This window comes from Aedes albopictus, chromosome 2, assembly GCF_035046485.1.
Source record: "Aedes albopictus strain Foshan chromosome 2, AalbF5, whole genome shotgun sequence".
NCBI classification, from domain to species: Eukaryota; Metazoa; Arthropoda; class Insecta; order Diptera; family Culicidae; genus Aedes; species Aedes albopictus.
The window spans coordinates 132997144-133011838 of NC_085137.1; the positions used below are offsets into that span (position 1 = coordinate 132997144).

The following is a 14695-nucleotide window of genomic DNA, read 5'->3' on the forward strand; positions in this document are numbered from 1 at the left end:
ATATTTGGCCACTTCCGGCGGGACACCCTGAACCGGTTCCGGAACACTACCGGTAGTCTCTTATACAGTCTGAGCCTATTTGCTAGCTAACGTTCATTAGGCTATCAAAGCTGCGCTTTGCTGTGTCACATGCATGGTGGCTTTCGGAGCAACACCCGCAACTGGGTCCGGCACTACCGGTAGTTCCTAATATGGTTTTAGCCTACTTTCTTGATAACCGGTCATCAGGTTATTGAAGAAGCCGGCATTTGATGTGCACGCATGGGTTTGGTTAGCTTTTATATTTGGCCACTTTTGGCGGGACACCCGGAACCGGAACCGTAACACTATCGGTACAGATATGGTCTGAGCCTATTTTCTTTCTAACGTTCATCAGGCTATTGGAAAGCTGTGATTTGATGTTTTGGATGCACGGGTTTGGTTTACTATTAAATTTGGCTCATAAACCCTTCATAAATGAAAACTAGTAGAACGAAACAGAAACGACCAACACCATTCCATGTATTCCGCAAAGTGTTTAAAATATGATATAAACGTCCACTTTTTTAAAATTCGTCAATATTTTGACGAATCCCAATCTGATAGTCTCGAAAAAAGCACAACTATTTCAAAAATCTGTTTTTAGTGGAAATGCACAACAAAAATGTACTCGAGTAATCGAGGGTGGTTTTGACCAGAAATGTGTCCTAATGTTTTCCACATATTTTGCTAGAAAGTTGGGGAAATTATTGAATCCTCCTGAATTGCCGCCGAAAGCATTGATTGATCGATATTTTTTTTTTCGGAGAAGTTCGCAAATTTTCAATATCCCTAACTTATGTAAAGAAATCTTCTACTCTGAGAATTCCATAAGAAAACTCTCCTGGAACTGATCCCATTGTTTAATGAATTCTGCTAGTTTTATTACGACGAATATATGCATACACTCTACTGAGATTCTCAACAATTTATTTCCAAGATGTCGTAAAAAGCATTTTTTCAATGATCATGTAAAAAAAACTCAAACTCAATTCTTTTGACTATGATCTTATCTGAAAAATGATTCAGTATCTGAATCTGATTCAGGAATTCCTCAATGATTCTCATTCAAATTTAACCAGGGATTTCATCTGGAACGTATCTATGTTTCCACTGTAAACACATCTAAAACACTGTCACTTGGAACCAGGATTCTCATGAAAAATTCCGCAGAAAATATCGCCAGAAATCCTCCCAAAGGATTACTCTAATGATATCACAAAGTTCTTCATGAGTGCGCCCAGTATTTCTTCCAATGCTTTCACCATGGACTTCACAAAAGAATTTGTCTGAATTTTTCCTAGAAAAGGCTTCAAAATACTTGCTGGAATTTTTTCAGTTTTTCTCACCAGCAACTTTTTTAAGAATCCATCGTTGAGCAAATCTAGTCACAATTCTACAAGAAGATAATGAAAATCAATCAAATCCTCATATGAAGTTCTAGAAGAACTGCATAACAAAGCTGTAGGCGAAATTAATGGAAATGATTTTAAGATTTTTTAAACAAATATCTGAATGAATTTTATTTTCTTCTGGCAAAAACCTAAAGATACTACTGCAAAAACTGCACAGGAGCACTAGTATGATGATCTACCGGAAGTAAACAATTAATGCTTGTAAATTCCAATGATGAGAATATTATCTGAAATTCAACTCAACTTCCTTGTTCCTATTTTATTAACATTTTCATACAAGCAATAAAAACTTTTTATAGATACAATTAGTCCAGAACGGTTCTTGATTCGCCGATTGAATATGATTTTAATTTTGTAATCATATCGCTGCTGAAAGTAAAGCTTTACATCCCCATTTCACCATTCCGATAAATCATTCACGCTACCATGCATACCGACATTTTCCCCACCCACCTGCTCTGTTCATCGAAGCATTTCCTTCCGTTCGACCTTCCTCCCACCCATCTATCATACAACCAAGACAGCGCCTCTATTCTACCCGTCCAATCAAAATCCACCTTCTGCCCACAAAATCCCTCTCGACAACACATCAGGCGCAGCGAGCCAGCCAGGCGTTTTCCGACGCTCTATCAGTCACATGGAAAATAGCCAACAACACTCGCGAACGCCATCACTTTCTACATAGGTAGCGAAAATCATCTCCCCTCCCGCCTCTACAATCGCTTTGGGCTGAACGAAACGAAAATTGATGATGAGGGTCTGCTGCTGGCTGGCGCCTGGCCAAACGCCCCGACGACGAGCACACACTCTCGGCATTGCTCTAGTTTTCACGTGATAATCATTATTGCTTATGCTGATGCGCGCGCGCCCATAAAGCCACGCCCCTTCAATTTGGCAGTGAATTTAATTAAATTCTCTTTCCCCTTGCCGTTTCTTCCGTTTTCTCTCTCTTCGCAGGCCAGCTCTTTTAGTTCAGTTTCTTCGTTTGATTATTTGCTATCACAGCAACAAAACCACCCGGAACAATCGTACCATCAGTTGGGTGCATTTGGCCCGTCGCAGCAGCAGCCACTACAACAGCACCAAGAATCACCACATCAGCAGCTCTCTCCAGGACTTCTTCCCTCGTCCAGTCAACATCAATTGGACAAGTTCGTGGAACTCTTCAGCTCATCGCAATCGCAACCCGCCGAGGAGCCCATCTCGTCCGAATCGTACCTGGATCAGACGCAACATTCCAACAGTTCTAGCGATACCTTGGTAGGACTCGAGGAGAACCCTTCCTTCGGTGGTTCCAACGATAGCATCCCAACGGCCATTCTCAAGGCCACCTACAAGCAGGAGACCCTTACCGACCTTCAAGACCCTTTCAGTACGGGTACATCCCGATCACAAACCACTGAGCCCGAACAGGACTTGCTTCTAGAAACGTCGTCCACCGAAGAACTTGGACTGCTGACTCTCCGCTCCAGCAGCGATCCAGTTCTCGCAAGCAGCGCACGTCAGCAACCTCAACCACCTCACCCACCACAGTTGATCCAACAGCAAGTGCCACGACCTGGTCCAAGGCAGATCTCTTCCACAGAAGTCCCCAGTGGCAGCGCCGCCAGCTCGCTACTACCCAGCTTCCAGGAAACCTACCCCATCAAGTACAATCAACTAGCCAGCTTCGGACTCAAGATGGACGAAGACTGCTTTAAAATAGCCGCATCGCCACACCACCAAAGCGTAGGATACGGTCACCACAGTTACGGTCACCACACCGCCGTTCACCAAACCCATTACGAATTCCCCCAACACACTACAGCTCCACCCACCCAATACAGCAATCCATCCCCGGGAGGTAGTTTCTATCCTACTCCGGCTTACGAGCAGCATGCGGCGGTAAGTCAGCCCAGAAATACAACACAAGTCAACAGCTCAACAGGTATCTCCTTCCCACAGAGTTACGGTGCCGTCACTCCACAAGATTCCTACTCCCTTCCGCCCTTTCCAACCATCGCTGAACTGCATGTGTCTACCACCTGCTACCGTCGAGCTTCTCTACCACTGCAGCGCTCGGAATCCACGTCGAGCAGTGAAAGTCCCAAACCACCGCGAGTCGGCATCTACAAATACTCAGCTCTTCCAAGCGCGTCGAGCTCAGCCTCCAGCTCACCCGGCTACATCAACAACAACAACCCAAATACAGTGAACAACAATGAAGTAGCCGCGGCGGCTGCTGCCGCGGTGGCCGCCGCTGCCGTAGTCGGCAGTGCCACTCCAGCCCCTCGAGGACCCACACCCCAATGCCCTTCGCAGCTGTGTGCCGTCTGCGGAGATACCGCCGCTTGCCAACACTACGGCGTCCGTACGTGCGAAGGATGCAAAGGCTTCTTCAAGCGAACAGTACAAAAAGGCTCCAAATACGTCTGTCTAGCGGACAAGGCCTGTCCCGTGGACAAGCGCCGACGAAACCGATGCCAGTTCTGCCGATTCCAAAAATGTCTAGCCGTCGGTATGGTCAAGGAAGTGGTTCGCACCGACTCCCTCAAAGGCCGCCGTGGCCGATTACCCTCCAAGCCAAAATCTCCACAAGAATCGCCCCCATCGCCTCCGGTATCGATGATCACCGCCCTGGTGCGGGCCCACGTCGACACCACCCCAGATCTCGCAAGTCTCGATTACTGCCAGTACCGAGAGCCCGGTCAGAACGAACCCATCATTTCCGAAGCGGAAAAGGTGCAACAGTTCTACAACCTCCTAACCACCTCGGTGGACGTGATCAAGCAGTTCGCCGACAAACTGCCCGGCTTCAGTGATCTCAGCCCCGACGACCAGGAGCTCCTGTTCCAGTCGGCCTCGCTGGAACTGTTCGTCCTGCGTCTCTCGTACCGGGCCCGGATCGACGACACCAAGATGACCTTCTGCAACGGGGTCGTCCTGCACAAACTCCAGTGCCAGCGGTCGTTCGGCGACTGGCTCAACGCCATCCTGGAGTTCAGCAAAAGCTTGCACTCGATGGAGATCGACATCTCGGCGTTTGCGTGTCTCTGCGCGTTGACACTGGTGACAGGTAAGTTACTTTCGCAATAGAACTGGGATTAGTTCAGTAATGACACGATTATTCCAACCTTCCCCCTTTTAGAACGATACGGCTTGCGGGAACCGAAGAAAGTCGAACTGCTTCAGATGAAGATCATCAGCAGCCTGCGGGACCACGTGACATACAACTCGGAAGCGCAGCGAAAGCCGCACTACTTCAACCGGCTGCTCGGAAAACTGCCCGAGCTGCGGTCGCTCAGCGTCCAGGGTCTGCAGCGGATATTCTACCTGAAGCTGGAAGACCTAGTGCCGGCGCCACCGTTGATCGAGAACATGTTTCTCGCCAGTTTGCCGTTCTAAGGTGGGCGAGTCAGAAGGATGATTAGCAGATGGAAGGGGGAAGTGTAAGACAAGACTCCACATCAGATACAGTAGATGCTTTACCAATGAGTGCACGGTGAGTTATGCTATTGCAAGCAGGTCGTTGCAAGTGTGCAATGGGGAGATATCCGTACTTTAGAGTGTAAGAAATCTTCGTTATGCGTATTTTAGTGTGCTCGAGAGAGAGAGGCGTGAAATCAATATCGTTTGGGATAAGAAAATTTCCTAAATAAATGTTCAAACCACTCAAACTCACACGGTGTGACACCTCCTCCTGCGTTAACGAACAAGTAAGGTTGTGTTCTGCGATTGATCACTCGGTTACTGACTGAATGAATTTCAGGTGAAACAGTGATGGTTACCAAAGCAAGGATGTATATCCAAAGCCCAAATGGAATTTTTACGCTCCGAAAGCCTGAGATTTAGAAATTATATTGTTTATGCTTTCTGCATCATCAGGACACTCGTTTTTTACTGATGCTTAAAGTAATGAAACAATGCATTATTTCACTCGTTAGTTTTTTTTATCACTCGTATGGACTAATCCACCGATGAATCGAATTTACTCGGAACGAGAATTTTGACACTAGAGAGGGCCATTTCCAATCAGAATCGTCCATAGTCCATAGACCAGGGAAGTTGGTTCACCTCGAATGAACCAAACGTTAAATCTACATTTTCTTTTCATAGGCTAGAAGAGTTGGATGAATGTGGATTGATTTAACGAAGAGATAAAGTAGATTCTTCATATAAAAAATGCAAAAGTCACAGTTGCTTCACCCTCATTTACGCTAGGTGAACCAATTCCTCTGGCCTATTGAAGCTTACGGAAGAAATGGTTGATTTTGACGTTTGGTGTACATACCTATTACATTTACGCCGATAATTTATCAAAACATGACATATGATGATGATGAATGTTCATATAAAAAAATGTTTTTCGAATGAAACTCACCATTCCTTCGTCAATTATTTCGACGATTGTGAATTCCTATGGATTTGATTCGGGAATTTCTGTGGGAATTCATTCGGTAATGCGATTGAAAATTAGTTTAGGTAATTTATTTATTAATTGATTCGGTCATTCCTGTAAATACTTCCTTAACGATTCCTTTGAGAAAATCCTTCGGTAATTTCTTAAACATTTGTTATTTAACAATTCCTTTGCGAATTTCTTTAGTAATACCTTTGGAATTTTTGCAATTTCTTTGGAAATTTTTCGTAAAGATTTTCGTGAAGAAATTTCGTTGGCAATTCTTTTGGAACTCCTTCGTTAATTTCTTTGGGAATGTCTTTGGCGAATTTGTTCCGCAATAACTTTGGGATTTTTTTTTAATTAAAAGACAATTCTCTGTAATTTTTTGATTATTTTTTCGAAAATACGAAACAAATCGATAACGATTTCTCGGCAAATTCTAGAGGAATAATTTTGGTACAATTCAGCTTTGTAATTTTTTACTGATGCCTTTGAAATTGATTTTTTTTTCGACTATTTTATTGAGATTTCTTCTGAAATCCTCTTGTATCTGAATGTATTTATATTTATTCTACCAGAAAGTGCTTCAATAACTGCTTTAAAAATTCCTTCGGCTTTTTTTACCTTTCTAACATTTTTTGTGACTTGCTTTGAAAATTCTATTAAAATAACTCGGGAATTCCTTTGAGAACCTCTTCGGCAATTTCTTCATTAGTTTCTACGGCAATTTATATGAAAAATCCTTTAGAAATTCTTCTTAAATTTTCTTAGAAAAATGCAAGGGGCCGACACAAGTTGTCCCAAGCCGAAATATCCCAAAAAAAAAGATGAAAAACCCCGCAGAAGCTTTGCCGTCTTTTCAGTGGATATGCGGACTTTTCGTGGGATATTCCGACTATTTTGGTGCGCGAAAACTTGTGTCGCCCCCTCTTCCCTCGAAAATTGTATAGGAAGGTTTTACGACAATTGAATTGCCGAGAAAACATCCACTGGAGTTGCCGAACAAACTTCAATAGAATTTCCGCAAGAATTTACAAAGAAAAATCTGAAGGACTCCTCAATGGAGTTACTGAAGGAACTGTCAAGCTATTTTCGGAAATCACTCAAAGGGGCTTTTCCCTCTTGCAAATGATTAGTTCAAAACAGATAAATAATAAGTTTATTAAAAAAAATCTTAAAACAGCTGAGAGATATATGCATGAGATATTTTCAAAGGAGTTGCATATGAAGTTCCTAAAGAAATTTTCGAGACAAGTTCCAAAGAAATTGCCGAAGTCATCCCATCCCAAAGAAACTGCCGCAGGAATTCTCAGAAGCATAACTGAAAAATTCACGAAGAAATCTTCTAAAGACTTTATAGAAATTGCAGAAGACATTTACGAAAAAAAAATGTGAATTCTTTCTGCAATAAATGTTCCAAGGAATTGCCAAAAAAAAATATATATATAAAAGAAATTGTCGATGAGACTCTGTGTGGCATTGATAAAGAAATTTCCAAAGGAATTACGGAAAAAATGTCTAACAACATGCTGAGGGAATCCCAAACAAATTGCCGAAAGAAATGGCGAAAAATTTCTCAGAGTCGTTGCCAAATTGATTACCAAAGGCATTACCGGAAGAATTCTCAATGGGATATCCAGAGGGCTTGCTGGGACAAAAATACCTTAAATAAATATCTGCTGAAGCAATACCCAAAACAAATGCTTGAGAAATTCCTAAAATGATTGGCGAAGGAACTCCCGCAACAACTTTCGAAGAGATAACAACTCTAAAATGATTACCAAATTAATTCATAAAAGAGTTTTCGAAGCAGTTTCCGGAGGAATTATCGATGAAATTTTTCCAAAGATTTTTTGAAGAAATTTCCTAAGAAATTCTCATTTTCGCTTATATTTCCAAAAACGTTAGTGAGGGATTTCCGTCAGGAATAGCCGAAGAAATTCTTAAATAAATTGTCTAACAAATTGCGAAGGCATTTCCGATTTAATTTCCTCAGAAATTTTCCAAAGAAATTGCCAAAGGAAATGAATTTCCGAAAATTGATTAATAAACTTTAGAAAGAATTCTCTCAAGATTTCCAAACAATTGGAACGACCAGTAAAATAATTTACAGGTCACGAAAATTTAGAAAATTTCATTACGAATATTCCATTTCTATGAATTAACCGTTTAGCAGTACATATGATTGTCTTCAGTTTACAATAATTTTTACATTAAATATTGAGTTCGATTCAAAAAATGTATTATTTTTGTTTTGTGCTTTCGAATAGCTGTGAAGATAATCAGGATTTTTGTATGAATGTTCACCATCAAGCAAAGCATGTTTCTTGAAATTGTAAATTTCAATAGTGCAATTTCTATCACACAATAAAATTTAATTGTTTAATAGTGCAATATCACACAATAAAATTAAACAAACTTTCAAGTTAGTAGCATTTGTTTAACGTGGACCGCGCTGTGGTGCCAAAATTCGCTGAGTTAGTGAACTCGCATCTGGCGATGAAGTGCATCGCTGTGGTGTCAAAATTCTTCAGGCTAGTGAACTCAAAGTTCTTCAGTGCACTCGTCTATTGATATACTATGGACTTATCCACCGATGAACCGAATTCATCGCGGTCCGAGAATTTTGGCACTAGAGCGGGGTCTGTTCCAATCAGAATCGTCCAATTCTGATTGGAACGGCTCCGCTCTAGTGTCAAAATTCTCGGACCGCGATGAATTTGGTTCATCGGTGGATAAGTCCATAGACGAGTGTACCGATGAACATTGAGTTCACTGAGCCCAAAAATTTTTGACAGCACAGACTCTCAACAATTCCTACTCAGAGATGCATTATCAAAATGCTCTGATAATTTTTTTCTTTGATTTCTTACATGAATTTTCATTTAAAGTAATGCATATGCATATAGTTAATGCTCTAGTTCATATTTTTGCAACTTCATCGCGAAAACTAGATGCAATAAATTAAACAAATTTTTAGCTGGGTAGAAGTTGTTGAGAATCGACCCCGCTGTGGTGTCAAAATTCGCTGCCCGAGTGAACTTTAAGCGGGCCAATGGGTTGTCCCACTTTTAGCCGAAACTGAGTAAGAAAACAAAGGATTTTTCGATTTCTGAGTAAGGCCAACTCAGTCATTGAGTAGAAATTTTCCTCGGTGTAGAGCGGGGCCATTCCCAATCAGAATTGGTCAATTCTGATTGGAATCGTTCACTTCTGATTGGAAGCGGCCCCGCTCTAGTGTCAAAATTCTCGGACCACGATGAATTCAGTTCATCAGTGCACTCGTCTATCCACCAGTGAACTGAATTCACTCGGTCCGATAATTTGGACACTAGAGCGAGACTGTTTCCAACCAGAATTAGAAAATTCTGACGTCAAATTTTGCGGACCGGGTGAATTCGGTTCATCGGTGTATAAATCTATATAAACTCGTGTTCAAAGGCACCGCTTAATAAAAGTCAAACGAGTGAACAAGGGCAATCCTGCATGGTAACCATCGCCTCCTTCGATCGCTCAATCAGGCATATCATATTGGCGAAAAATGATCAATCCACCCGCAAGCCGTCAAGGTTGAATTCTTGACATTGTTCGTGGCTTTGTCAACACATAAATAAAAAAAGACGCGGACACCGTCTTCAGCCAAAGGCTGCACAGACTGAAATGAAACTTAACACTAGACAAGGACACACAGAGCATGCACCAGTGAATACGGAGAAGAAACTATTCTCACGAAAAGTTTCATCGCCCGGAGCGGGAATCGAACCCTCACCCCATAGCGCGGTGCGATTAGAAGCTTGGTGACCCTAACCGCACGGCTACGAGGCTCCACGAGACAGAGTCGAACCCTCACCCCATAGCGCGGTGCGATTAGAAGCTTGGTGACCCTAACCGCACGGCTACGAGGCTCCAGACAGAGAAAATACTCCTTCTTTTTACGATTTTCCTATGCCGGTAATCAGAATCCGACGGATCCCAACCTTGCACACACACTATCGAGAAACAAATCAGTCGCCGTTGAATGGAATAGATTCAGTATACTTTTAAGACTTATTGTAAGGGATATATGTACATAGTAATTTTAGCATTTAATGAGTAAACAACAGCAGATTGCGTCTCTTTAGATAAGATGTATTTATGACAGTATGTGTGAAAAAAGAGTGAAGACGGTTATTGTAAAACAAGCATACTAACTTGTATGAAACAGATTATATTCATTTGATACACAGAGCTGATGATGAAGAAACGAAAGTGCTTAACTAACATAGCTGACGTAAAGAATGAGGCAACGAATCGTAACAAAAAAAAAAAAACATAAATGAGAGGATTGAGAACTGGTAGTACAAATTTTAAAGTAATTACAAAAAAAAATCATGAATCGATTTTCCGTGTGCATGTGGACACACAAAGAAAACGGTTGAAAACAGACACTCACACACATACTTACATACACTGAGAAGAATGTGACAATGAAATTCTTAGATTAAGGTTCAATGGACGTTCAAAACTTGTATTTAGTTCCCTTATTAGCGATGTAAGAAGCTGTTTTTAAAATAGTTAAGAAAAGCACTTTCTCTGTACATGTGAGCCCCCCGAATTATAACAAGAGAAAAAAAATACATGTAAAACATTGCGATATTTTTATGCTAGTCCATTACGTGTTATAGAGAATCATTTGACGTTTGAACGACTTGTACATCAATTGATTTGAATCTTCCTCTGAATCATCCATTTATACCGAGCGAGTTCCCCGTCGTAATACTGACGAAGAGATGAATACTCAAACACCAGTGAGCACAAATTTTCTACTTGCCAGTTAGTGTCTAAGTTTGTCTTCTGTTAGCTCTATTTGTAAGCATAAAAAATTTTACGTTACCAGAACTTGCCATTGATCTTATTTTGTTAAACGATATTATATATGTGTATTACGTTTTTGTTTTGTTTGATTTTAATAAACTGTAATCGTGTACTTAACTTCTATAGGAAATAGATGTATACAATCACATGGAAACAGATACTAACGTCGAAACGTTTATGAAATCGTAAACCAAAATGACGACAAAATCGAAAAGTTACATGCTTGAACTGCCATTTCAATCTTAAACCGTGTAGATAGATGGCACCACTTTCATCCAACCCGTGTCTCCCCATTAGTAAAAGATATCCAATACAGATGTGGTCCATCGATCCATTGTCGTGTAGTAAACAAAAGCAGACAAACGTCACTCGTGCCTATAGAAACCAAACCGTCCGGTCGCGCCTACTGCGATTGGTTCACCCTCCCTATCCTTCGAGCAACAACCCTTGAACTACCCGGACCAACAGCCCACTGCGATGGGATTATGATAGCATTTTTAAACACGATGATACCCATAGAACAAAAGACCTATCACCTTGAGCCTATTTGTATGTGACCCCTGTGGCGCCTCCTGTTTATGACAGTTAGTACGAAAACATTACACGCTGACATAAACATACCTGAAAGTGCCATTCGAATCCGCAGAGCAGACGATTTTACCGACAGCAAAATTTGGAGATGACTTTTGTAGAGCAAGAGGAAGAGAGAGAGAGAACCGAGAGACAATGGAAAAGAGCAGGAATTTTATAAAGGAACGGTATGCCTTTTAGATAAAAAAAAATCTCACAGCAACAACAAATCAGCGACATCTATCAGAAGAGTATGACTCTCTTTCCGGTTGCAGCAACCGGCATCGTATTTTGGAAAAGGTTTTCTTTTTCGATTCTAGGCAGGGTAGGAAAACAAACAAAACCAAGCGTTTAAGTTCTTTTTTCGGATATCGAAATTTTGTAGTGATAAACAGTTTCCTTCTTTATTATGTAGGGTACATTTGTGATATAACGTTATAAATTTAGTTCCAGCCTTTTCCGAAATTCTGAGTCTAACTTTCAAACGACGACAACTTACATTGGAATGTGATTATATTAGTATACAGAACAAATCTATCCAGCTGATCTTTTTTTCATAGTTTATTTTCAACAAATCTACAATCGGATATTTACAATTACGAAATTTTAATCTATAGACTACTAACTATATACTGATGATTCGAGAAACGAACAATTTGGCTCTCTAACTAAGCCTCGATCCCACTTAATTTATAATCAACTTACGTCGTTTTTGTGTATCACAGAACGGCCAATTCGGTTCGATAGGAATACCAACTTAACAAAACAAGAAAAAACAAAATGGCGACATTCGATCCACCACTTGCCAAACAATCTAATTCAAACAACAAAAAGACATTTGCTCTAACAACATTTTGTGTCATCTATCTAACTTAGAAATACGCGAATGAGTTAACAAACACACATAGGTACACACTTATTCGATTAAAAGAAGATACAACGGATCGCCGTCCCAAAACAGAAACTTGCAGCATAAAAAAAAGAAAACTATAGCTTCAAAGCGATCCCAATCATACTTTATGTCAATTTGTATCCGTCAACATTTTACAACCGACCTGTCAACCGACTTTGCATTATCCTATTCGATTTACGCAACCAACTACACATCATACACGAATAAATGATAACTTATTTAGCTAGAGTAATTTGATTCCTTAGTACAAAGTAGATGAAAGCGAGAGACAGTTTTTACTTTTGTTTTCCAGTATCCACAGCAACAACGGTTTACCCAGCCTACTTGTACAATCATCGACTTCTTTTCCTATATGAACATAACCACAAGCAACCGTAGCAAAATGTATGTGAATGAACAAACTCTTAAGAAACATATCCTTAGAAATGCCTATACAACATCAGTGAATGCTTCTCACACGATCAACCACAGACATGGGGAAGAAGTTTAAGTTTCATGATAAGTGATGATGAAACTTCGAATCCGGGGAGAAGTAAGTTAAACAAATCTGTTGTTTCATGTAACCTATCAGAAATCTGTCTAAATAAAATCTCGAGGCAAATACTTGCAAATACTGTAAAGGTCAAATACGTTAAATGATAAAAATAACTCCAGCATGCAAGAGATAACAACACTTTAAATAAAACTCTCCCTTGAAACATATAAAAAAAACGAAAGATTCAACTAGAATATGTTGACGCTAAATACAAACAAGAAACCTTTAGTTTTAATCAAGTGAATGTTGTCAGTGCACATTATTACTATAGACAAATGCAGAACAAATCAGAGAAAGAACCGAAAATATACATATACGTATTTCTTTATTGTTAAAATATGTTCAAAAAATAAAAATCCGTCGTTTTCATTTTCCGAAACACACCCATACATGCAATACTGACTGTAAAATGATGCAATTAAAATGAATCTTTTCTATCCGCTTTGAATCTCGAGATAGACAAGTTGAAAGCTTTACTTGACAACAAGTGCCACCTAGTGCCGATATTACCAGCTAAGTGGCGAATTACCACATTCTTCTTGTCCAACTGAACCGCTTTACCGAAGACGACACTTTTCTATCTGCTCTGGATCCCGAGATAGAGAAGCTTAAAACTGGACAACTAGTGCCATCTAGCGGCCATATTACCAACTAATTTATGATTCATCAGATTGTTCTTGTCCTTCTGAAGAACTTTGCCAAAGACGACGCTTTTCGATCTGCTTTGCATCCCGAGATAGACAAATTTAAAACTTCACTTGACAACTAGCGCCACCTAGCGACAAAATTACCAGCTAACTGTTGGATCACCATAATGTTATTGTCCAACTGAACCGAAGGCTACACTTTTCTATCTGCCTTAAATCCCGAGATTGAGAAGTTGACAGCTTTACTTGCCAACTAACGCCATCTAGCGAATATGGAGCGAAAGAGCTTTATTCCGGGTTGATATGATCAATTTGTTCAATTTTGTAATTATTTTAATTATGAATTTTCCCAAACAACGTTGACTCAGTCTAGTGGTCATAGCAACTAGCCAATTCTTGGCAAACTATAAATCTACATGCTGCATCGAGGTCTCTCCAAGGTTCACTAACACATAAGCTCCAATAAAGTGCGGATTCTCGACAATCCGACAAACAAATTTGATTTCATACTTCAAGAAAAGGTAAGTAAAGGTTCTTGTTTGCCCTTCATTCCCCCATCAGAACCAATACGTCAACTGCATGGCTCCTTCCGCCGTTTTCTGCGTGTCCATGGTGCTGGCCTGCCTCACCAGCCGCTTCATCGACTTCCGCCGTAACCGGGCGATTTCCAGCGGAGTCTTCTCCGTGGACGTTGCCCCTTCATAACCCCCTCCGGAACCACTGGCCGTACTTCTACTGCCCCCACTCGCACCACCACCACCACCACTCCCTCCAGTCCCATTCCCATTCACCATTGGTTCCCCACGGTTCAGCTCCAGGGCCGTATCGGACGGTTCCTGCGAGAGGTTTTCGTACGATCCGGTCGGGGACTTTTTCGTCGGGATACACCGGAAGCAGTCGTCGAAGGTCCAGTCCTGGCCGAACAGTTCACCCTCTTCCAGCGTTTGCGGGAGTCGGTGGTGCAGGGTTTCCGGTAGGCGCAGACCGGTGAAGCCACCGGCCACCGATACGCAACCCATGATGACCAACGGAAGGACTAGGTTTTCTTTGCCCTGTAAAGAACGGAAATAGGATTAAATCTCTTAGCAATTATAAGATTAGCGTAGACTACAATATCAAAGTCCCAGCCTTCTCTATTGGTTTACAAAAGCTATAGTTTAATATTTCCACGAATTTTTAATATTATTCGATAAGAATGAGTTATACAGCTGCTATCTACGAACTTATCATAGTTGAAGGACAATCTACCAGAAATCTTGGAAAAGTTTTGCTTGATTCTCTGAAGTTGGTGGGATTCCACAAGTTCTGCATATCCGTCGAGTACAACAGCTTTGTAGTAAGCAATACCAACATAATCTGCAA

The 14695-nt window shown here is 41.0% G+C and overlaps 2 protein-coding genes across 4 annotated transcripts in view; one reads left to right on the forward strand and one right to left on the reverse strand.

The window, feature by feature from the left end:
- The window catches only part of LOC109622172 (probable nuclear hormone receptor HR38), a 456982-nt gene extending 448580 nt beyond the window's left edge, over window positions 1-8402 (forward strand). For 2 of the 3 annotated variants that reach the window (XM_029853432.2, XM_020076394.3), the window contains exons 3-4: window positions 2391-4488; window positions 4561-8402. In XM_029853432.2, coding sequence (XP_029709292.1) covers window positions 2391-4488; window positions 4561-4817 — 2355 coding nt within the window. In that variant the 3' untranslated portion in view covers window positions 4818-8402. The remainder of the gene's footprint in view (window positions 1-2390; window positions 4489-4560) is intronic. The other variant, XM_029853433.2, reaches the window with a different exon arrangement.
- A 1023-nt stretch (window positions 8403-9425) lies between these two features.
- LOC115253949 (carcinine transporter) overlaps window positions 9426-14695 on the reverse strand; it is a 47656-nt gene continuing 42386 nt past the window's right edge. The window contains exon 6 of the mRNA XM_029853434.2: window positions 9426-14385. Within this exon, the coding sequence (XP_029709294.1) occupies window positions 13891-14385 (495 nt within the window). The 3' untranslated portion in view covers window positions 9426-13890. The remainder of the gene's footprint in view (window positions 14386-14695) is intronic.